The following is a 25,338-nucleotide window of genomic DNA, read 5'->3' as shown; positions in this document are numbered from 1 at the left end:
CGTAGCCATTTATCATAAGTAAAGGGCTTGAGTCTTTATAATCTTAGATGGAATGATGATGATGATGATGATCCCTGGGTTTTGGAAGAATCACAACCAACTGGGTATCACACCGCCCTCTTGAGGACAATATTGCTACAACAATCCTTATTTGTCCCTCTATTGTGGTGTTGTAACTTGTGTATTCTCTCTCAATCCTCGAGACTGTTTTGTTTATAACACATTTAGATCTTGTAACCAAAGATGTAGTTTCAGAGTTAAAATAAGACATTCTAATGTATAAACATATTACTAATATAGAATATTGTGATGTTGTGATGATGATATCCGGCAATTGTCCTCTTGTCAAATCTCTTATTTGATAGACGAATTAATAAGTTGTATATTTGGGAACAGAGAAACAGAGAGGGCATAACAGGTGACTGCAGTGAAGGATAAATTACACATTCATAATTTCATACTGTAACAATGGCTGCAGACTTCATGGAGACACACGACAGGCTTTTCATTTAAAATAACATATCACAGTACAAGACTATCATTGTGTTTGAGCTTTGAATATATATATTTTTTTCTGTATTTTTTCCGTAGTCAAGAGTAGGCTACAATGTTTATAACCCTGTGCCGTATATGGAGTTAGGGCAGATATTTGAATGTTGTTGTTGCTAAGAACAGAACAGGAATAAGGATTTAAATATATATGGTATTACATTGCCTACTGTTGGCCTACAAGCAGATTAACATGTTTGTAAAAGTGTTGGAAGAAACCTTTTCAAATAGATTGTGGATATTTTTTATGAAAATCTACAAGAATAGAGGCAGTTTGTGTTTGTTTGGAATATATAATTATTGCTCAATGTGTTCTGTAGCCTATACATGTGCAATAGTACCAGTCCTGTGAAAGAACTTGACTATAGGATTTGGTGTATGCTATGAAGCCTACAAAAACACTTGACTCATGGCCCCAGACTCATGTCCTGTATTAGGAAAATGTATACAATTTCAGCTTGTTGACCCCAGACTTAGGGGGGAGATACCTTAGATAACATTCTTTCCTCCAGGACTCCAGGGAAGAACAAACACAGGCCACTTGTAAGTATCACATAACTCACATCCTGTTCAGTAAAACATGCACAAACTCTCAGCTTGTTGTAGACACCCCTCTACATGTAAGTAGACACAGGAGGAGGACTACAGTACATTGGCCATTCATCAAAGACAGCTAGGTAGATAAACACCCGCATGCCTAGCATAGCAGCGTCCCAGACGATCCAGACAGACTGCACGTACACCTCGGCGTCAAGGTGCGTCTCCTCTATGAGCTTGTGGGGGGGAGAATAACAGGAAACAATCCGGCGCTCTGTCGTCATCCTCTGCTATCGCAAGTTTTGCGGGTTGACGCAGGTTTTCAGCGCGGTGCCAATGGTTTCCATGTCGCCAGTCAGCAGCACGTCATTCGGAGGGGGAAATTTGTGGAAGTGTCCATGCGCCAGCTCACAGGTTTCCTTATGGATGCTGGGGCAAGGCCTTGTGTTAGCAAATAGCTTTGGCGCATGATGTGGGAGAACGGCAAGACGGGATCTGGAGGTCATACCGTGCATTTGTTAGATCGTGTTGGCCTAAGGTTGTAGGTGTACATGTTGGCCTATCAAGCGTTTGCCGATACTCCCCATTTCTCCCTCCACTAGCCTCCACGAAGTTGTATGATGGCTGGTGGATGGAATGCATTGTAAAGTCCCCATGTCAATAACGGCTCACATCAATCTGACATGACATTTTTACTGTTATATGTTTTATGTGATGTAGGTTACAATGTAAAAGGCTGATTGAACTGGCCCATTTTGGTATCCTAATACATGATGGTACACACAAGTTGTTTCCCTTACACACAAGTTGTTTCCCTTATTATTTGTCCTACCGTCAAACTAGGTACTGTCGTGACATTCTTAAACATTTTAAGATCTCCTTTATTTAAGGTAAGGTTTCTCCCTTGTAGGATCTCAATTGATATTGTTGTATGATGATACCATGTATTTTTTCACATTTGTGCAAATGGCTGTGTAGTTTCGAACTTTCTCCCTTTAAAAATTCTTTCTAAAACAGAAAATGTACACAATTCAATGGATGTCAATCAACAAAGATATACAAATAATATGTTGAAGGCGTTAGCTGCTTTGGGCACAGATGACTGAACTGCCCACTTATTTGTGTGTCTCTGTGTCTGCCGGTATACTGACAGGGAGGCAAACAAGGTATGTACAATCAGTGGTGTAAAGTACTGAAGTAAAAATACTTTAAACTACTACAGTAGCTTTTTGGGTATCTGTACTTTACTTGAATATTTATATTTTGGACAACTTTTACTTTTACTTCACTACATTCCTAAAGAAAATATTGTATTTGTTACTCCATACATTTTCCCTGACAACCAAAGTACCCGTTACATTTTGAATGCATAGCAGGACAGGAAAATATCCAAATTCACCACTTATCAAGAGAACACGTCATCATCCCTACTGCCTCTGTTCTGGCAGACTGTCACGTCCTGACCAGCAGAGGGCGTATTGCTTAGTCTAGGTCAGGATGTGGCAGGGGGTTTGTGTTTGTTAAATGTTGGGTTGATGATTGGGACTTCCAATTGAAGGCAGGTGTGTATAGTTGCCTTTGATTGGAAGTCCTATATAGGTGTGTGTGTTTGTCTTTGGGGTTGTGGGGAATTGTTCTGTGTTGAGCCTATGCTTTGCCAGACTGTTGGTTGTTCGTTCATTCTCGTGAGTTCGTTTTGTTGTTTTGATGTTCATTTAGTCTGTAAATAAATACACACGATGAGCATACACATACCTGCTGCGTTTTGGTCCTCTTCTCTCCAGTACGACATTTTTAAGGATGAGTACGACTTATTCTATGACACAGACTCACTAAACACAAATTCATCTTTTGTAAATAATGTCTGAGTGTTGGCGTGTGACCCTGGCGATCCGAAAAATGTAAAAACAGGAAAATAGTGCCATCTGCTTTGCTTAATATAAGGAATTCTAAATTATTTATTTGTTTACTTTTGATACTTAAGTATATTTTAGCAATTACATTTACTTTTGATACTTAAGTATGTTTAAAACCAAACACTTTTAGACTATTACTCAAGTAGTATTTTACTGGCTGACTTTCACTTTTACTTAAGTACATTTCTATTAAGGTCTCACGGATCCCTCCGGAACTTTCATCACACACACCTGTCCCCTATTCCCACTGATTAGTACTTGTATATATGTGTCCTTTGGTTTCCATTGGTGCGTTGATTAGTGTTACAATGTCCGTTGGTGCGTGTGAGTACCTGTGCTGTGTGTTTCGTGCCCTTGTGGATTGATCAGATGATTACGGATTTCGTCCCGTGTGTTAATCATTGTGCGAGTGTGTATTTATTCGAGGTACTCCTCGCTCTTTTCTTTGGGTTTCAACCCTGTGTGTTGTGTACGTGTTTATTTAGTCTTTACACGGCACACTGTAATTTGGGGTATAATAAAAAAAATGATTACGCATTCCTGCGCCTGTCTCCCGAATCATTGTTACCAACGTGACAGAATAATCAACCATTGAGGGAGACAGCGGGAATGGCCCGTCCGATGACGCTGCGACTGGTCCGTCCGGCGCCGCTGCAACTTTGGCAGCTGCAACTGGGTCGTCCGATGTCGTCACAATGGGTCCGTCCGACGACGCAACTTCAGCAGCCACAACTGGCCCGTCCGACGCCGCCACAACCGGTCCGTCCGACGCCACTGCTACTGGTCCGTCCGACACCGCCGCAACTTCGGCAGCGGCAACTGGCCCGTCTGACAACGACGCAACTTCGGCAGCTTCATTGGGTCCTGATCGACCCGCACTACGTTCTTGTGATCGTCCTCGAGAACGGTGTTGTTGCGCTGCGGTAGCAGCGTGTCTGGGTGGGGTACTTTCACGGATCCCTCCGGAACTTTCCTCACGCACACCTGTCCCCTATTCCCACTGATTAGTATTTGTATATATGTGCCCTTTGGTTTCCATTGGGGGGGTTGATTAGTGTTACAATGTCCGTTGGTGCGTGTGAGTATGACAGCTCGCATCCGCTACAAGACCATGGTGCTTGCCTACGGAGCTGTGAGGGGAACGGCACCTCCGTACCTTCAGGCTCTGATCAGGCCCTACACCCAAACAAGGGCACTCCGTTCATCCACCTCTGGCCTGCTCGCCTCCCTACCTCTGAGGAAGCACAGTTCCCGCTCAGCCCAGTCAAAACTGTTCGCTGCTCTGGCACCCCAATGGTGGAACAAGCTCCCTCACGACGCCAGGACAGCGGAGTCAATCACCACCTTCCGGAGACACCTGAAACCCCACCTCTTCAAGGAATACCTGGGATAGGATAAAGTAATCCTTCTAACCCCCCCTTAAAAGATTTAGATGCACTATTGTAAAGTGGTTGTTCCACTGGATATTATAAGGTGAATGCACCAATTTGTAAGCCGCTCTGGATAAGAGCGTCTGCTAAATGACTTAAATGTAAATGTAAATGAGTACCTGTGCTGTGTGTTTTGGTCTTTCGTGCCCTTGTGGATTGATCAGATGATTACGGGTTTCGTCCCGTGTGTTAATCATTGTGCCCGTGTGTATTTATTCAAGGTACTCACTCTTTTGTTTGGGTTTCAACCCTGTGTGTTGTGAATGTGTTTGTTTGGTCTTTGTCCCCATGCCTTTATACGGCACGCCGTAATTTGGGGTATAACAAAAAACCCTAATAACCATTCCTGCGCCCGTCTCCCGAATCATTGTTACCAACGTGACATAAGGTACTGTATCTATACTTTTACTCAAGTATGACAATTGGATACTTTTTCCACCACTGTGTACAATTGGTATTGGTTTGTCACATAACGTTATATGGATCACATGTAGGCTATCATCTAATTTGTATGAATGGTTTCTCTAAAACCTTATAGGACTCAGTCACAGCAGCCATCTTCTTCCTTCCTGAACTCTTCAATGAAGATCCCAGAGGTCTCTACATTATGGACAAGGTATGTGTATGAAAACCGTTGTCAAAAGTGAACAGTTTTTTCATTCACATTTACCACAAAAACCAAGGTATGAATACTGCCATGTGCACGCTTTGTTAATCATCTGTATAATTATTATTTTTGTATTCACAGATTTCATCCTCCCTACACCGCTGATGAATATAACTGGAAACCTGTTCGATCACCATGCACTGCAAAATCATTCTTGCTATGGATACGAAGGATATCAACACATTAACACGCCAGAGGATATATTGACTGAACTTGGAGCTCTGCTGGGAGTTTACCTAATATTTAGATTTTTGAATTCTGCTTTGCCACTAAAATCATAATAAACATTGACTACTAAACTATTGTGTTGTTGTTGTTGTTATTGTTAGGCTGATTAATAATACAAATAATGGGGGGGAAACCCCAAAAGGTTATTCAAGGAACCATTAAAGGGGGTTCTTTAAAGAACTTAGAGGTTCCCCCACAGTTTCAATTTGAAGAACCACTAAAAGATCTTCCAGGAACCTTTTCTTTTTAGAGTGTAATACTTCTGACAGCCAACTTTATAACTCCGCCCATAGCTTTTGGACTTTATAGTATTCCCAGAAGGCATGGATTATTGTGTCGTTAGTTTTACACTTAAGACATGCCTCTGCTGTTGTGCTGTAGAATTTGTGAATTTTGTCTTGTATAATATATTCTGTACATTTGTTTATACTGGATTAAACGTAGAACGTTAACTGTAAATTTGTTAGTTATGTTCCAACATTCCTCCATCTTGTGCTGATATCAGTTCTTTTTAAGTCTTGATTCCAATAGTTTATATTTTTTTCTAAAAGATTGTCTGTTGGATAGGCTCTCTGCAAGGTTTTGTATATCTTACCTATTATATGAACATCCTTTTCTGACTCAAATAGGATTCCCTCAAGATACAGCAGATCTGTTATGTGATGTAATGAGACATATCATGAGGTGTTAGAGTGTGGAATAAAATATGAACATACTATATTTTCTTTTACAACTGTTGGTTACTATTGTACTTTATTCCTGCAGTGGGAGAACTATACTGTATCCTGAATGTCTGAAGGATGGATATGGCCTGCTGCCATGTCTGTCAATGCATGGCATTTAGCACCAAGCATAAAGGAGTCTACCCTCCATGCTTTCCCACATACTCCAGTGCCCATATGGCGACACATGAGCATAGAGAGTGCAGCAGAGCCCAACCCAGGAAGGCATTGTACATGTAAGGTCAGGCGAAGTGTTGACAGCCCCCTCTATTAATTACATAGAGCTGAGATCAGCACTAACGGTAAGTGTGTGTGTGTGTGTGTGTGTGTTATTCTGTGAGATTGTATCAACCTATTATTTATCCCATTGAGAAGGTCTCTTCTGTCAGATATTAAATAAATATGCAGTTGTTTGGTTAGTTTGAAGGTGATGTTTTAATGAGACAGAGGAACAGGTATGGTTTTTAGAAAACCACACACACACACATAATACATACACACAAACACACATAGACATACTGTACTGTAAGTGTGGACAAGACATGGCAGGCAAACAGGAAGTGAACAGTAGACTCTCAGGAAGTTATGACATTCTTGTAAATATGGCCGTATATGGGTGTCGTTTGTGGTTGGTGAACTGTAACAAGAGATTATTGCTGAAGGAGAAGTACAGTGTTGAATTAAGGCATCACTGTTCTTTAATGGCCTTTCATTATAACCAAGGTGGCTCAGCAGGTTGTTGCTTTGTTCAGCATAAGATGGACATTTAGAAAAAAATAACAAAAAATAAATTTAGATCCAGTCATGTTTGCTTTTTACTTCAGGCCATCGATAGCTTTGGCAACGTGTCCGAAGACTTCATCCACAGGCAGTTCGGAGTCGATCTGAGGAGAACGAGAGAAAGAAAGGCATGAAATTAGATTACAAAGGGGGTGGCATCATCATTGTAAAGTGAAGAGTATTTTCTGAGCGAGAGTGTTAGAGTTTTCAGAGAGATGTGAGATGAGACACTTGGGTGTATTGTCACATTGTATATACACTGCTCAAAAAAATAAAGGGAACACTTAAACAACACAGCCTAGATCTGAATGAAAGAAATAATCTTATTAAATACTTTTTTCTTTACATAGTTGAATGTGCTGACAACAAAATCACACAAAAATAATCAATGGAAATCCAATTTATCAACCCATGGAGGTCTGGATTTGGAGTCACACTCAAAATTAAAGTGGAAAACCACACTACAGGCTGATCCAACTTTGATGTAATGTCCTTAAAACAAGTCAAAATGAGGCTCAGTAGTGTGTGTGGCCTCCACGTGCCTGTATGACCTCCCTACAACGCCTGGGCATGCTCCTGATGAGGTGGCGGATGGTCTCCTGAGGGATCTCCTCCCAGACCTGGACTAAAGCATCCGCCAACTCCTGGACAGTCTGTGGTGCAACGTGGCGTTGGTGGATGGAGCGAGACATGATGTCCCAGATGTGCTCAATTGGATTCAGGTCTGGGGAACGGGCGGGCCAGTCCATAGCATCAATGCCTTCCTCTTGCAGGAACTGCTGACACACTCAAGCCACATGAGGTCTAGCATTGTCTTGCATTAGGAGGAAACCAGGGCCAACCGCACCAGCATATGGTCTCACAAGGGGTCTGAGGATCTCATCTCGGTACCTAATGGCAGTCAGGCTACCTCTGGCGAGCACATGGAGGGCTGTGCGGCCCCCCCAAAGAAATGCCACCCCACACCACGACTGACCCACCGCCAAACCGGTTATGCTGGAGGATGTTGCAGGCAGCAAAACGTTCTCCACGGCGTCTCCAGACTGTCACGTCTGTCACATGTGCTCAGTGTGAACCTGCTTTCATCTGTGAAGAGCACAGGGCGCCAGTGGCGAATTTGCCAATCTCGGTGTTCTCTTGCAAATGCCAAACGTCCTGCACGGTGTTGGGCTGTAAGCACAACCCCCACCTGTGGACGTCGGGCCCTCATACCACCCTCATGGAGTCTGTTTCTGACCGTTTGAGCAGACACATGCACATTTGTGGCCTGCTGGAGGTCATTTTGCAGGGCTCTGGCAGTGCTCCTCCTGCTCCTCCTTGCACAAAGGCGGAGGTAGCGGTCCTGTTGCTGGGTTGTTGCCCTCCTACGGCCTCCTCCACGTCTCCTGATGTACTGGCCTGTCTCCTGGTAGCGCCTCCATGCTCTGGACACTACGCTGACAGACACAGCAAACCTTCTTGCCTCAGCTCGCATTGATGTGCCATCTTGGATGAGCTGCACTACCTGAGCTACTTGTGTGGGTTGTAGACTCCGTCTCATGCTACCACTAGAGTGAAAGCACCGCCAGCATTCAAAAGTGACCAAAACATCAGCCAGGAAGCATAGGAACTGAGAAGTGGTCTGTGGTCTCCACCTGCAGAACCACCCTTTTATTGGGGGTGTCTTGCTTATTGCCTATAATTTCCACATGTTGTCTATTCCATTTGCACAACAGCATGTGAAATTTATTGTCAATCAGTGTTGCTTCCTAAGTGGACAGTTTGATTTCACAGAAGTGTGATTGACTTGGAGTTACATTGTGTTGTTTAAGTGTTCCCTTTATTTTTTTGAGCAGTATATTTTTTACGTGCCATTTAAAAATAAAAATAAAATGGATATGTTTTTATTCCACTGTGCTATGACATACTGTCATACATGACAAACTTCCTCTATCTTTTATCTCATGACAGTAGCCTATAGCTATTTGTTCCAGTCTCACCTTCCTGACGATGCCGCGGCTGGAGTAGAAGGCGATGACTGGCTCGGTGGCTTTGTAGTACAGGTCCAGGCGCTTCTTAATGGTCTCCTCATTGTCGTCAGATCGGCCGCTGGTCTCACCGCGCTTCATCAGCCTCTTGACCATGGTCTCACCCTTGGCGTCAATGTACAGCAGCAGGCAGGGGGCTCCGATCTGTGAGAAGACAAACATAATGGTGAACACAAAGGTTTTTGAAATTATATAGTCCTCTGAAGTGGGAGGTGATGGGCAAAACTCGAAATATTTATTGAGAGAAGGACTATGGGAAATAGAGGGATATTGAGCTATTGGTGATTTTTGAATGGAAAGGACACCTCATAAGTTCATGTATGGGTCATTCTACAGAACTGGTGTAAAAATGTCCATTTAAAGCCTATTTCTCCAAACTTTTAGCACACATGTCAGGTAGACAGACGTATGTACTACTCACACACTTTGTTTGTATTGCATATCTGAAATATTTACCTGAATTCCTTACCACCCCACTAAATGTGTCACTGCTGAAACATAGTGGGAAAAGTTGCTATAAAGGGAGAACCATGCACAGTAATGATCGTTTTGATTAACCTTCTATTACAGATTCGTTTTCGATTCGCATACTAAATTAACAAAATAGTAAAAACATGATTTTTAGCCTGATTTTCAAAACCTTTACATTTTATTTAGAGAAATATCATCTCTATTCTTCTCTGTATGTCACAAAATCCTTCGTTGTGTTGCAGGGAAGACCAAAATGCAGCGGAGTTGTGGATACTCATATTTTAATTAACAAAAAAAGTGTAACGCATCCACTTGACAAAACAATAAATGATACCCACAACAGTTTTGCAGGCTCCTACATATATGACTCCCAATCAGGAACAACGATCCCCAGCTGTTCCTGATCAGGAGTCACAAGACCAACACAGAACAATCACACACACGACTGCCACGTCCTGACCCCAAAACTACTACAACAGCTCCATCTGCTGGTCAGGACGTGACAGTACCCCCCCCCCCCCTCAAGGTGCAGACCCCGGAATGCACCTAACACAAAACACCAACAAACAAAATCCCCAACAAAACCCATAAACAATAACCCCTAAACAATAAGGGAGGGAAGGGAGGGTGGCTGCCGTCAACGACTGCACTGTGCTACACCCTCCCTCCCCAACCCACCTATCCTGGAGGTGGCTCCGGTGCAGGACGTGGACCTTGCTCCACCCTCGGCATCGCCCACTTCGGTGGCGCCGATAGCTGCGCCAGGCAGACGGGCCCCTCGGGCTGGGCCAGAGGACAGGAGGGCCACTCCGGCAGCTCGGGGCAGTCTGGCCACTCCGGCAGCTCGGGGTAGTCTGGCCACTCCGGCAGCTCGGCGCAGTCTGGCCACTCCGGCGCAGTCTGGCCACTCCGGCGCAGTCTGGCCACTCCGGCGCAGTCTGGCCACTCCGGCAGTTCAGCGCAGTCTGGCCGGCAGCTCCGACGACTGTTGACTGGCGGGCAGCTCCGACGACTGTTGACTGGCGGGCAGCTCCGGCGACTTTTGACTGGCGGGCAGCTCCGGCGACTTTTGACTGGCGGGCAGCTCCGGCGACTTTTGACTGGCGGGCAGCTCCGGCGACTGTTGACTGGCGGTCAGCTCTGGCGACGTTGACTGGCGGTCAGCTCTGGCGACTGTTGACTGGCGGTCAGCTCTGGCGACTGTTGACTGGCGGTCAGCTCTGGCGACTGTTGACTGGCGGTCAGCTCTGGCGACTGTTGACTGGCGGTCAGCTCTGGCGACTGTTGACTGGCGGTCAGCTCTGGCGACTGTTGACTGGCGGTCAGCTCTGGCGACTGTTGACTGGCGAGGCTGGGCTGACGCACTAGACTCCTGATGCGTGGGGCTGGTACTGGACGTGCCAGCCTGGAGACACGCACCTCCATGCTAGTGCGTCTAGCGGGAAACACCGGACCGAAAGGGCGCACTGGCGGTCTTGAGCGCAGGGTTGGCATCACCCCTTCCGGCTCGATGCCTACTTCGCCCTGGCACATGCGGGGCGCTGGTACCTTGCCTACCGGCCTGAAAATCCCAGGCCTCACCACAGCCCCAACCCCAAAGCACGGGACCTGTCCAGTCTGCCCTACAAGGGTACGGGGAGCTGGCATGGGGCTGTAATCTCGTCCCGCCAAATAGCCCTTGTGCCCCCCCCTAAAAAATTATTAAGGCTGCCTCTCGGGTTCTACCTGCCTCCCAGGCAGGTTGTCACAGTGGGCCCGCAACTGCTCCCATGTCCAGTCAATCCTCTCCGTCAACACCTCCAGCGACCAGGAATCCATCACCTCCCGAGCGCGCTGCTTCCAACATTCCTCCCTCACTTGCCTCTGTCCTCTTCTCCGCTGCTTGGTCCTTTGGTGGTGGGTAGTTCTGTCACAAAATCCTTCGTTGTGTTGCAGGGAAGACCAAAATGCAGCGGAGTTGTGGATACTCATATTTTAATTAACAAAAAAAGAGTAACGCATCCACTTGACAAAACAATAAATGATACCCACAACACTAAACAGTTTTGCAGGCTCACCAACGCAGTGCAAAAACAACTACCCACAAAACCAAGTGACAAACATACTCCTACATATATGACTCCCAATCAGGAACAACGATCCCCAGCTGTTCCTGATCAGGAGTCACAAGACCAACACAGAACAATCACACACACACAAGACTGCCACGTCCTGACCCCAAAACTACTACAACAGCTCCATCTGCTGGTCAGGACGTGACACTGTAAAATGTTCAATGTTGATTGTATGAATCTGAAACTTGTTGAATGATCGAATTACTTATGCATAAAGCATTTGTATGTTGTTAGATGTTTAAATGATCACTTTATCTTTATTTTGGTCAAATACCAGGCATTTCAGTGTCAAGTGTTTATTATTACTTTATTGAATATTGAATATTGAATATTTAAAACGTACGATATACTTGCAATGAAGCCGCTCAACAACTACATCACATTAGTCATCTAACAGCCTCCCATCCAGTGTGACACACAGAAGCAACCAGGGTCAACGACCTGCTCAAGGGCACGTCGACAGATCTCCCACCAGCCCTCCAAGATCCCCCCCACAGTTCCCCTAGAGTGGACCCTCAACCATCCATTCCCCACCCCCAAGACACCCCCTACAATGCACCAACAACCAACAAAATGAACAAAAGAGAAAAAAGACAAAGACAGGAAGGAAAACAGAAAACAATGCAAAAAACAAAAGACATCAAGGACAACAAAAAACCATAACAGCAAGGCCAATCGAAAATGTTTGAGTGCATGTATGGCACTATTTACATGTGTGTGTGTCCGTGTATGTGCACATGTGTGCATTTGAATGAGAGTGTGTGCATATTGCATGTGTACAAATACCTGTACCTCATCAGCCTCAGGCAAACCGGCATTAACTGTAACAACACTGCCCCTCAGTGTCATTCAAACTTACTTTTCGTTATGTTTTATTTTGACTTTATTGTTTTTACTTTTACCGTCAAGTGTTAGTCATAGAGGTAGGTCTGTGTGTGGTCTTGAGTGGTCTCAAGACCAAGACCACTAGATCAAGAGTCCAAGAGCCCTTTCTTCAATTGTTAGAAACTCAAGTAAAGTAAACTTAAGTAGGGTACAGTACAGCAGGGTGCATTACAGTATTGCAGAGCACAGTACAGTACAGTACAGTAGAGTAGGTTACAGTACAGCACAGTACAATAGAGCGCAGGGTACAGTTTAGTACAGTAAAGTAAAGCACATTATAGACTTCTATGTTTTGGCCAAATAGATGTCAATGTTTGGGATCTTGGAGGATTGGAGCCCCCCCTGCTGGCTATGCATTTCAATACACTACACTTTTTCCTGAAGTTTGCACTTGTCCACTACCCACATGGTGGTCCTTTGTAGTTCAGTTGGTAGAGCATGGCGCATGCAACTTTAGATTGGAGATAGCCTTAATGGTGCTGCTGGTGCTGTCACAGACTCCATGCTGGCACAGATACAAAGATGATATCTCTATTGTGTCAATTGTTTTGGTTGTGACCGTTTCGGTTTAGACAATTTTGACTGATATTGTTCTTTAAAAAATCCCCATTGCTTACATTTGGCTGGCTGTCTTTCATGTGGGCATCCCAGCAAACATATATTTTAGTCCCAAAACCATAAGTTGACATATTTCTTGATGGATTCGGATGTTCGGTAGTGACACTTCTCCAAAATACATTAAGATTTACAGACAGACTACCGTAATTTCCGGACTATTGAGCGCACCTGAATATAAGCCGCACCCACTGAATTTAATATTTTTTTTTTAAATAACTTTACACAGGCTTTAACGAAACACGGCTTGTAACAAAAATAAATAGGCTTTAAAGAAACACGGCTTGTAACAAAAAATAAAAAATTAGCAGTAAACAGTAGCCTACCAAGAAAGTCATTGATCACTATCTTCCTCCTCCTGTGCACTGAAACCACTGAAGTCATCTCCTTTCAAAAAAAATTGAAAGCGGGAAAAATCCATATATTAGCCGCGTTATTGTTTAAGCCACGAGGTTCAAAGCGTGGGAAAAAAGTTGCGGCTTATAGTCCGGAAATTACGGTACTCAAAATGTGGCCATAGTGGAGAGGGGTGCAATCCCATCACCTGGTGATGTTTGTAGGGGTGTGGCTTAAGGCATATTCATTCTACAGTCTTTTAAAGTGTGTGATTTGGTAGATTGTTTTTTTGGATCCCCATTAACTTTTGCAGAAGCAGCAGCTACTCTTCCTGGGGTCCACAAAAAAACCATAAAACATGGCAAGTAACAAAACACACATTTAAAACACAACGATATATAAACAATGCAACAAAAAAATTATACAAACATTACAACTAAAAAAATATGAGTGTGTTAGAGTGTGTCTGTGTGTGGGTGTGTTTGTGTGTGTCCCCTTACAGTCCCCACCATTCCATGAGTTGTCTTTTAATCCGTTTTTTAAAGGTCATTTTGCTGTTTGCCTGAGTGATTGGAGCTGGAAGGGAGTTCCATGAGATCAAGGCTCTATATAAAACTGTGCGTTGCTGTGAATTCGTTTTGGACTTGGGGACTGGGAAGAGGATCCCGTTGGGATGTCTTGTGGGGTATGAATGGGTGTCTGAGCTGAAAGTTATTTGATTCTGCAGACAATCTGGATTTTTCATCACAGTAATACTTCTCATAAAAACTAGAAGAGAAGCAGTTCATAGGTCACAAAAATAGACAAACACAGTCTGCTTACACTAAAAACACAAACAATTATACATTTTCATGTCTTTATTGAACACGCCGTGTAAACATTCACAGTTCAGGGTGGGAAAAGTATGTCAACCCTTGGATTTAAAACTGGTTGACCCTCCTTTGGCAGCATTAACCTCAACCAAATGTTTTCTGTATTTGCGGATCAGACCTGCGGTCAGGAGGAATTTTGGACCATTCCTCTTTACAAAACTGTTTCAGTTCAGCAATATTCTTGGGATGTCTGGTGTGAACTGCCCTCTTGAGGTCATGCCACAGCATCTCAAATCAGGTTGAAGTCAGGACTCTGACTGGGCCACTCCGAAGATGTATTTTCTTCTGTGAAGCCATTCTGTTGTTGATTTACTTCTGTGTTTTGGGTCGTTGCCCTGTTGCATCCCCCAACTTCTGTTGAGCTTCAATTGGCGGACAGATAGCCAAACATTCTCCTGCAAAATGTCTTGATAAACTTGGAAATTCATGACAGAAAGCTATCCAGGCCCTGAGGCAGCAAGCAGCCCCAAACCATGATGCTCCCTCCACCATACTTTACAGTTGGAATGAGGTTTTGATGTTGGTGTGCTGTGCATTTCTTTCTCCACACATAGTGTTGTGCGTTCCTTCCAAACAACTCAACTGTAGTTTAATCTGTCCACAGAATATTTTTACAGTAGCGCTGTGGAACATCCTGGTGCAGCAATGGTTTTTTTGGACAGCAGTGGCTTCTTCCATGGTGTCCTCCCACGAACACAATTATTGTTTAATGTTTTAGGTATCGTAGACACTTCAACAGAGATGTTAGCATGTTCCAGAGATTTCTGTAAGTCTTTAGCTGACACTAGGATTCTTCTTAACCTCATTGAGCATTCTGTGCTGTGCTCTTGCATTCATCTTTGCAGGACAGCCACTCCTAGGGAGAGTAGCAACAGTGCTGAACTTTCTCCATTTATAGACAATTTGTCTTACAGTGGACTGATGAACATAAAGGCTTTTAGAGATACTTTTGTAACCCTTTCCAGCTTTATGCAACTCAACAATTCTTAATCTTAGGTCTTCTGAGATCTCTTTTGTTCAAGGCTGGTTCACATAATTTATTGTTCTTGAGGCATAATAAATAAATAATTGAAAAAATCTAAATCCATCTGTTTAAGATAGAGATATCTGTTTTGCATGGGCTACGTCTCATCCACCACATCCGCCAATGTTTGCCTTCAACATCAGCGGTGGAAGGTGGCCCTAGCTACAGAGTTGTTTGTCAGACCAGGAGACATCCCGAAAATCAATCTTCTCATGAAAGTATCTCTAACATCTGTTCTCTGTTTTGCTCTCTGAAGTTCCACAAGACTCATCTGAAGGTAACCTGGTACCGGGCTGAACATTTTATTTCCACATCAAAGGTATACAGGTAGTTCCATGATCATTTCTTATTATGTTTGTAGCTTATTTCTCTAAGATATAGGACAGGCACTTCAAAACATACTTCCTTTTGATTGATTTTTGGCAGTTTTTTCCATGTATTAATCTGTTATTAAACACTTTTTTGTGGGCTAATAGCAGTAAAGCCAAATTCAATGTTTCATCAAATCATTTTGTAATATATATATTTTTATACCTACAGGGGTCTTAAAATTCAAAATCAAATAGCTAAATTATCCTTGGTATGACCATCTATTACGGGGGCTGAGTCACTGGCTTACTGGTGTTCTTCCATGCCGTCCCTGGGAGGGGTGCGTCACTTGAGTGGGTTGAGTCACTGACATGGTCTTCCTGTCTGGGTTGCCCCCCCCCCCCCCTTGGGTTGTGCCGTGGCGGAGATCTTTGTGGGCTATACACTGTCTCCTGACCCCTCCTGTCTCAGCCTCCAGTATTTATGCTGCAGTAGTTTATGTGTCAGGGGGCTAGGGTCAGTCTGTCACATCTGGAGTATTTCTCTTGTCTTTTCCGGTGTCCTGTGTGAATTTAAATATGCTCTCTCTAATTCTCTCTTTCTCTCTTTCTTTCTTTCTCTCTCTCGGAGGACCTGAGCCCTAGGACCATGCCTCAGGACTACCTGGCTTGATGACTCCTTGCTGTCCCCAGTTCACCTGGCCGTGCTGCTGCTCCAGTTCCAACTGTTCTGCCTGCAGCTATGGAACCCTGACCTGTTCACTGAACGTGCTACCTGTCCCAGACCTGCTGTCCCAGACCTGCTGGAACCCTGACCTGTTCACCGGACGTGCTACCTGTCCCAGACCTGCTGTTTTCAACTCTCTAGAGACAGCAGGAGCGGTAGAGATACTCTCAAGCGGCTGAGCCACTGCCTACTCTTGTGTTACTGACTTGATGCACCCTCGACAACTACTATGATTATTATTATTTGACCATGCTGGTCATTTATGAACATTTGAACATCTTGGCCATGTGCTGTTATAATCTCCACCCGGCACAGCCAGAAGAGGACTGGCCACCCCTCATAGCCTGGTTCCTCTCTAGGTTTCTTCCTAGGTTTTGGCCTTTCTATGGAGTTTTTCCTAGCCACCGTGCTTCTACACCTGCATTGCTTGCTGTTTGGGGTTTTAGGCTGGGTTTCCGTACAACACTTTGAGACATCAGCTGATGTAAGAAGGGCTATATAAATACATTTGATTTGATTTGATCTTAAAACAATTCTGTGTTAGCTTAGGGAGATACAATATGCATTTCTTTGGTAAAAAAGACAGGTGCTGCTGATAATACTGCCATCGTCGTCGATGCAGAGGACATGTATGTGTATGTGTAGCTCATGTATCGGATGGTGTCTGGCCAAAAAGATTAAGGCATGTCATACTCTTTTTGGCCAGACAGTATCAGATACATGGGCTACATATCGTAAGACAGAAGGGCACTATTTCGCTCGATCAAATGCTTTCTCTGGTGAGCCACTTGCGAATTGAAGGAAAGTTGGCGGGTGCACAGTGCACTGTTCGCATGCTGGAATTATTTTGGATGAACATACTAAGGTAACCAGTTTTTTTTAAGTGATTTTTTTTGACAATCAGATGAAAATATCATGACTGGTTGTGTTCATGGCACATTAAAAGGTAATACATTTTTACAGATAAATGACATGTCTTTACTATAAATCCCATAACACCTTTTTGAGAAGGGTGGGGAGCAGGGGTGGCCTCAGACTGGCCTCTGCCTGGGACCTCCAAATCACAAAGTCTGCCCCTGGGAAGAGTAAGGATTTTATAAATGTGTCTCCATGTTCCTGTCTCCTCTTACCTTCTTCTCGAACTCCTCGCCTTGTTTGACCTCACGGGGGTAGCCATCAATAAGGAAGCCCTTGGACACGTCAACCTTAGCGATCATGGCATCCTTGATCATGTCCAAGACTGTGTCCTATAGGAGGGAAGCACATGTACTATTTATTGACAGGAAACACACTCACCCTCATAGAAAGATGTTTGAACAGTTTTACTTCTGTGTTGAAAAATAACTATGAACACAATAACACCCCTATTACAATTGGTATTTACCTGATTTATTGGTACTTATTGCAAGGAGTTCAGCACAAATGGTTATACCTTATACCATAAATGTATGAAGTTAGACTATAATTGCTGTAATAACAACATTTAATTGACGTGATGTTACATAGTAAGTGCTTTGTGGATATGATTCTATAAGCTGTCCAACTCACCAGGGGTACGAGCTCTCCCTTCTGCATGATGGCCTGGAGGGTCTTGCCCCTCTCAGAGCCGGAGGCCACCTCAGCACGCAGCAGGTCCCCGGAGGACAGGTGGGTGTAGCCATACTTGGCCACCACCTTCTCACACTGGGTGCCCTTGCCAGAGCCAGGCCCGCCTTGGGGACAGATACAAAAAGGACAGGCCAGGGGTTAGTGGTGTTTGGTCGGTTGGTGAAGCCCATCTAGCCATAACCTTAGTGGTGGTTGGTGAAGCCCATCTAGCCATAACCTTAGTGGTGGTTGGTGAAGCCCATCTAGCCATAACCTTAGTGGTGGTTGGTGAATCCCATCTAGCCATAACCTTACTGGTGGTTGGTGAATTCCATCAAGCCATAACCTTAGTGATGGTTGGAAGTCTATGACACAGGACTGTTGTATGTATTTACTGTATACTTTAGTGCATTCCTTCAAGAGAAGTGTTCTCTACACATCTAATATTTTATTTTATTTATTTTTATTTTATTTAACTAGGCAAGTCAGTTAAGAACAAATTGTTATTTACAATGATGGCCTATGAATATCAGGCGTTTAGAACATGTACACATTTTGTATTGTGTTGCCTGATGGTGTTGATTTTGATTTTGTGTGTGGTTTCACAAAATTAGAGGAAAAATGTATTTCACTCACCCACAACAAAGATGATCTTTGCGTCCTTGATTTTGTCTAGAAGGAACAGAGACAACAGAGCAGCATGTGAGTCTTGGTAGTTCTAGAAACAACTTTAGACGTTTAGGTTACTTATTAACCCTGCAGCTTGCTAAGAGTGAACCAAGTAAACATTTTTTTAAATGTGACAGTGTAACAAACCATCATCAGAATGGACAATTCGTCCAGAGCAGCTGGCTGAGCAACCCATCTTGACACGGAACCTCACAACACTGCACTGGAGCTAGCCTGCCATGCTCTACTCTGCCTAATTAGACTACAATGGAGTTACCTTGGCAACTATAACCAACCACAATGCTTTGTGACCACATAGAAGATGGCCCCTAACTAGAATTCTGGGGTAAGTTTATCCAAATTCACTGTAGTTACACAAACTTGGTAGCAATTTGGGATTTTTATGCATAATATTCTGAGTTATTTTACATGTTTCCACATGAGGAAATGCAGTGTTAAAGTCACTAGGGAATACAAAGTACTTTCTAGTAAAGTCTTTGAGTTTTTTACATCTGGATTGGATTTGCACAAGCAGTGCAAATATATCTCTCAATGGAAAAAACGTATCAGTCATTGATAAGTAGTAGCTATAAGACGTTGCTAAGAAATCCATGTTCACTCATCGATTAATCAACAACAATAGAATGTGTAGCTACAAACTCATGTAAACTATTTTCCCATGTGTGTTGTGTTAAAAGGTACAGTATGTTCCTTTCAGCTATTGCAATATCAAGAATAACCAACAGAGGTCACCATAGCCTAAGCATGCAGTTCCACCATGAAAACAGTGTTATGTAAAAGGCTGACCAACATAATATAATTTCTCATAATTACCTGCCATCTTGATCTGTTATGTAAGGGTGGTTCCTTTTAACTGAAATAGAAGACTGAGAATACAGATGTTAGCTTGTACATTCAGAGCTAGTATCACATTTCGACTGCATTTGATTCCATGCAAATATTTTGGTTAAACAATCTCATTTTCTTATTTAATATAGTCACCCATATCATTTCAAAGATGGTAATATCGGTCAGTAGTTTATCTTAGTATACTTACGAATCTCTGTCAAAAGTGAATTACCACAAATTACATAATCTAATCTGAAAACATTCATATTCATTATATTGTACTAAAGCCTATACTCTTTCTCAGTTTTGACATTAAGACAGTTGATGTCCAAGCAAAAGAGAAAATGTGTAAGTGAGAATAACCACTTGCGTCTGAACTTGCTACTTTCTTATAATGTACAGTCCATTCGGAAAGTATTCATACCCTTGACTTTTTCCACATTTTGTTACGTTACAGCCTTATTCTAAAATGTATTAAATAAATGTTTTTCCTCATCAATCTACACACAACACCCCATAATGACAAAGCGAAAACAGGTTTTTGGAAATGTTCGCAAATGTATTACAAATTGAAAACAGAAATACCTTATTTACATAAGTATTCAGACCCTTTTCTATGAGACTCGAAATTAAGCTCAGGTTCATCCTGTTTACATTGATCATCCCTGAGATGTTTCAACAACTTGATTGGATTCCACCTGTGGTAAATGTAATCAATTGGACAAGATTTGGAATGGCACACACTTGTCTATATAAGGTCACACAGTTGACAGTACATGTCAGAGCAAAAACCAAGCCATGAGGTCGAAGGAATTGTCCGTAGAGCTCCGAGACAGGAAACCTGGCACAATCCCTATGGTGAAGCATGGTGGTGGCAGCATCATGCTTTGGGGATGTTTTTTAGCAGCAGGGACTGGGAGACTAGTCAGGATCAAGGGAAAGATGATCGGAGCAAAGTACAGAGATCATTGATGAAAACCTGCTCCAGAGCGCTCAGGACCTCAGACTGGGGCAAAGACTCACCTTCCAACAGGACAACAACCTTAAGCACACAGCCAAGACAACGCAGGAGTGGCTTTGGGACAAGTTTCTGAATGTCCTTGAGTGGCCCAGCCAGAGCCTGGACTTGAACCTGATCGAACATCTCTGGAGAGACCTGAAAACAACAGTGCAGCGACACTCCCCATCCAACCTGACAGAGCTTGAAAGGATTTGCAGAGAAATTTGGGAGAAACTCCCCAAATACAGGTGTGCCAAGCTTGTAGTGTCATACCCACGAAGACTCGAGGCTATAATCACTGTCAAATGTGCTTCAACAAAGTACTGAGTAAAGGGTCTGAATACCTATGTAAATGTGATATTTAATTTTTTGATTAAAAAAAAAAAAAAAAACATGTTTTGTAATTATGGGGTATTGTGTGTAGATTGATGAGGGGGGAAAACAATGTAATCAATTTTAGAATAAGGCTTTAACATAACAAAATGTGGAAAAAGTCAAGGGGTATGAATACTTCCCGAATGCACTGTGAGAATGTATGTGAGAATAACGTTTCCTCAGATTCTCCACACATCTCTGATTGACCAAGTATTTTGCAGATGAAACACACTACCATTTGTATATTATGTAACTTGAATGTAAAACCTCGTAAAACTGACCATCTTACCGATCCTCGACTTTGGCGATGTCATTTAGAAAATAGCCTCCAACACCCTACTCAACAAATTGGATGCAGTCTATCACAGTGCCATCCGTTTTGTCACCAAAGCCCCATATACTACCCACCACTGCGACCTGTACGCTCTCGTTGGCTGGCCCTCGCTTCATACTCGTCCCCAAACCCACTGGCTCCAGGTCATCTACAAGACCCTGCTAGGTAAAGTCCCGCCTTATCTCATCTCACTGGTCACCATAGCTGCACCCACCCGTAGCACGCGTTCCAGCAGGTATATCTCACTGGTCACCCCCAAAGCCAATTCCTCCTTCGGCCGCCTCTCCTTCCAGTTCTCTGCTGCCAATGACTGGAACGAACTACAAAAATCTCTGAAACTGGAAACACTTATCTCCCTCACTAGCTTTAAGCACCAGCTGTCAGAACAGCTCACAGATCACTGCACCTGTACATAGCCCATCTATAAATAGCCCAAACAACTACCTCTTCCCCTACTGTATTTATTTATTTATTTATTTTGCTCCTTTGCACCCCAGTATTTCTACTTTGCACACTCATCTACTGTCAAATCTACCATTCCAGTGTTTTAATTGCTATATTGTATTTACTTCGCCACCATGGCCTATTTATTGCCTTTACCTCCCTTATCTCACCTCATTTGCTCACATTGTATATAGACACATTTTTCTACTGTATTATTGACTGTATGTTTGTTTTACTTCATGTGTACTCCATGTGTAACTCCATGTGTTGTTATATGTGTCGAACTGCTTTGCTTTATCTTGGCCAGGTCACAGTTGTAAATGAGAACTTGTTCTCAACTGCCTACCTGGTTAAATAAAGGTGAAATAAAAAAATAAAAAAATGTAACTTGACCCAGTCTACAGAAGGGAATCATTAGAATGCAGCATCAGATACACTAACACAGACTAGCCCTTCTTCTAGCCTGAACCTGAGTACAGTGGAACATAATCAAGGGTTTATTTGGTTACTTAGTGACCTTTTGTTGGTTTGAGTATCCTGCGTTGAACTCCATAGAGAAAACAGGATATTCAGATTCATTAGGGACTGAATAGAATAATGTTTGCATGTTTTCTCGTGTCATGGCAGTAGTTTTCATTGCATAAACTTACAGGTTACCAACCACACACACTAGAAGGTGTTTCTGGTTTAAAATATCCTATGATTAATTATTGCAGTGACACTGCCAAAGAAATGGGTAGGCAGGTGACTAGTAGCACTAAGCATAGATGTCCTTTCATTTGCTTTGTGATTTTTTTTATAATGCACCAGGAAAAGGTCACAGCTCAGCCGTGTTCCACAGACAGGCTCGAGTATAAATTTCACCATTGGAAAAGTGTTTCAATAGAGCGGCCATATTGTTTGCACACTGTCTGGTGTATGTGTCTACACATGTCTAGCTGCACTAGACAGTGCTTGATAAGATTATTCCACCCCATTCACCCCATTCCACCCCATTCTGGCTGGTCCTTGAGTGGCCCAGCCAGAACCTGGACTTGAACCCGATCTAACATCTCTGGAGAGACCTGAAAATAACTGTGCAGCAACACCCCCCATCCAACCTGACAGAGCTGAGAGGATCTACTCTATCTTCCTTTTTCTGAAGGCTCAATAGTCCAGGTCCAGGGTGGCAGGTTTTATGTAGGGGCTGTTGACCCTGTGGTCTTTGTAAATGTCACCCAGGCATCTGAGTCTGTGCCGTGCCCTTTTGGGACTCCCATCCTGGCCTATTATGGTGCCCTCATCAGGGTCTCCAGCCTACTTGGAATGCCAAACACTCATGGCCTCCAGTCAGGGACATGCCCCTGGCAGCTGGGGTTACCGTTATGAAGTATGATTGATTTGACATGAGGCGTAACATGTGTGTTATATTATGTTACGCTGCACAATGTTGACCACATTGACTGTTAATTTTTTTTGCACCTCTCTTTCCCCAGCTATAAAAATACCCTGTCAGTCCCCCATGCAGTTGTTCCCAGATACCATGTCAACTATTCCCAGAAAGCACATGGAATGCTGTATTGCACTTGCAGCTGGGAAAGCCAATGAAAGTGTAGCATAGAGTACTTAGCAATAAGCACATAATCCGTCATTACAACTGCAGTGTCCCCTGCTCGCTGTTGTGCAACGCAGGTGATGTACCATATTGTATGTGGTCCTCCTGTGGTACTGCTACTTTAATAGTGGTGATATGCCTTTAAGGGAAAGCAGGGAAACTATTTGACATCATCAGCCCAGTCTGAGTTATGATATTCTGTAGTCTGAAAGAGCGAGAGAGAGAGAGATCTACTGTAGCTTTGTTGTGTGTGTGTGTGTGTGTGTGTGTGTGTGTGTGTGTGTGTGTGTGTGTGTGTGTGTGTGTGTGTGTGTGTGTGTGTGTGTGTGTGTGTGTGTGTGTGTGTGTGTGTGTGTGTGTGTGTGTGTGTGTGTGTGTGTGAGTTCCAGGCTGTAGGGCTTCGCTGTTTTGGAGCTGCACCATTAACTGAGAAGAATCAATAGCATGAAAAGGCATGCAGCAGCTCATATCAATGCAACATGCTGTAAATAGAGCCATACTGCAAATAAGGTAGGCCTATGTCGGAATGCAAAAATAACATGAGGGGAGAAGCAACAGGACAGGCACAGGAACATGTAGGAAATTCCAGTTGAACTTCATGACAGCTCAATAAAAGATGAGTGTGTCAAAATCCAGCCATGCCTGTTCTTTTTATCTCCTTCTGTGCATGCAGCCTAGGCATGCTCTTGTCAGTCACTGAGATTTATAAATACTGTGCGATGGTCTAGTCCATTCACAGCCATGGTGGATGACACATAGAATGACTCATACTTCCTTTGGCTGTCAGCCTTTCATAGCCTCTAAATGAATTGCATCAGAGAAGCAGTTACAGCTAAGATCAGGCACCACTGCACAGTCTCTCTCTCTCTCTCTCTCTCTCTCTCTCTCTCTCTCTCTCTCTCTCTCTCTCTCTCTCTCTCTCTCTCTCTCTCTCTCTCTCTCTCTCTCTCTCTCTCTCTCTCTCTCTCTCTCTCTCTCTCTCTCTCTCCAGCCAGTCAAGCAGCCCTGCCCACTATTCCCTCACAAGCCTCTCTCTGTCTTCCTGCAGCACAACAAGCCCCCAAGCCATACTTCCTGCACTCTCTCTTCTTCTGCGCTGCTGCCATTGTGTGTCTGTACTGTACTGACCTCTCTGTAACGGTGCAGATCTGTCCACCAGTGTGACTGTCCCTGTATCCTGTGTGTGTCTGAGCAGTGTCCCTGATGCACGGTGGCCCTCCCTCTCCTTCCTCCTCCTTTTTATAGCGCAGCTCAGCCTGCTCAGACACCAGTGCATTCTGGGAAAAGAGGGAGAGTGAGGGAGGGTGAGAGACAGGAGGAGAGAGGGGGGGAGGGTTTGCAGGCAGTGTGCTTCTCTAAGGATTAATTATTGTTGTGTTGTGTGTTCGATCCGCGGCTGCTCTCTTTGCATTTAAATTTTACGCCCTGCTTCATTAAGGAGAGGTTATGTAATCGAGGGGAAAAGAGAGAGAGCTAGGGAGACACCAAGCTAATGAGGAAGTCAGTTAAGGGGGGGATTATCAACTAACTGCAGATTGAGATGTAGTTCCTTTAATATGGACTGAACCAACTGCTGGGGAGGTCAGTAGGGAAACACACAACTACTGTACAAAGGAGCCCACTGAGCACAAACTGGTTGAATCAACGTTGTTTCAATGTCATTTCTCAATGTATTCTGACGTGGAATCTACATGGAAAATACATTGGATTTGAAAATATTTATCAATTGTTGTTTTGAGGGTAAAATTTCAACCTCAGGATTATGTCATCATTGTAACCAATTTTCAGCATAGACAAACCTTGTATAAAATGTGTTGAATTTGTACCTTTGAAACGTCATTAATTCAACATTATATACACTATATATATATATATATTTTTTTTTTGTTTAAACAATGGGCTGGGCAGCACCTCCTACTGGAGAGTTGATCTACAGCTGATCATTTAGTTTCCCATTCAGGGTTTTAACCAAGCCCAGCACAGCTCAGCTTTTATATTTCGAGAGCTTGGGTATATAATGTTCTATCGACAAAATATTATTCTGATATAATAGTCTTTAATGTTCCAAACTCTCATTTGTATTTTTGTGTATTTTATTAGTGATCCCCATTAGCTGGTGCCAAAGCAACAGCTACTCTTCCTTGGGTACAAACACATCAAGACACGTACATTACACACACAAAAAAATAGTACATCATACAACATCGCTACACCACTACATATCCACAACATAAAATACATAATACCACCATACAAGAATACAACAATGTACATGCGT

The 25,338-nt window shown here is 43.3% G+C and overlaps 1 protein-coding gene across 1 annotated transcript; it reads right to left on the bottom strand.

The window, feature by feature from the left end:
* Positions 1-6,465: 6,465 nt before the first annotated feature.
* On the bottom strand, positions 6,466-24,260 carry LOC100194622 (adenylate kinase 1-2). Its single transcript, NM_001139707.1, is given in 7 exon segments — positions 6,466-6,933; positions 8,809-9,000; positions 17,339-17,455; positions 17,757-17,920; positions 18,432-18,467; positions 19,299-19,351; positions 24,189-24,260. Coding segments are annotated over 6 exon segments (585 nt in total). The 5' UTR covers positions 19,306-19,351; positions 24,189-24,260; the 3' UTR covers positions 6,466-6,864.
* Positions 24,261-25,338: the final 1,078 nt, after the last annotated feature.

Source organism: Salmo salar, chromosome 01 (genome assembly GCF_965601325.2).
Source record: "Salmo salar chromosome 01, fSalSal1, whole genome shotgun sequence".
In the NCBI taxonomy this organism is placed as follows: domain Eukaryota; kingdom Metazoa; phylum Chordata; class Actinopteri; order Salmoniformes; family Salmonidae; genus Salmo; species Salmo salar.
Note: the sequence above shows the minus strand (reverse complement) of the source record. Positions and strands in the feature narration are given on the sequence as shown.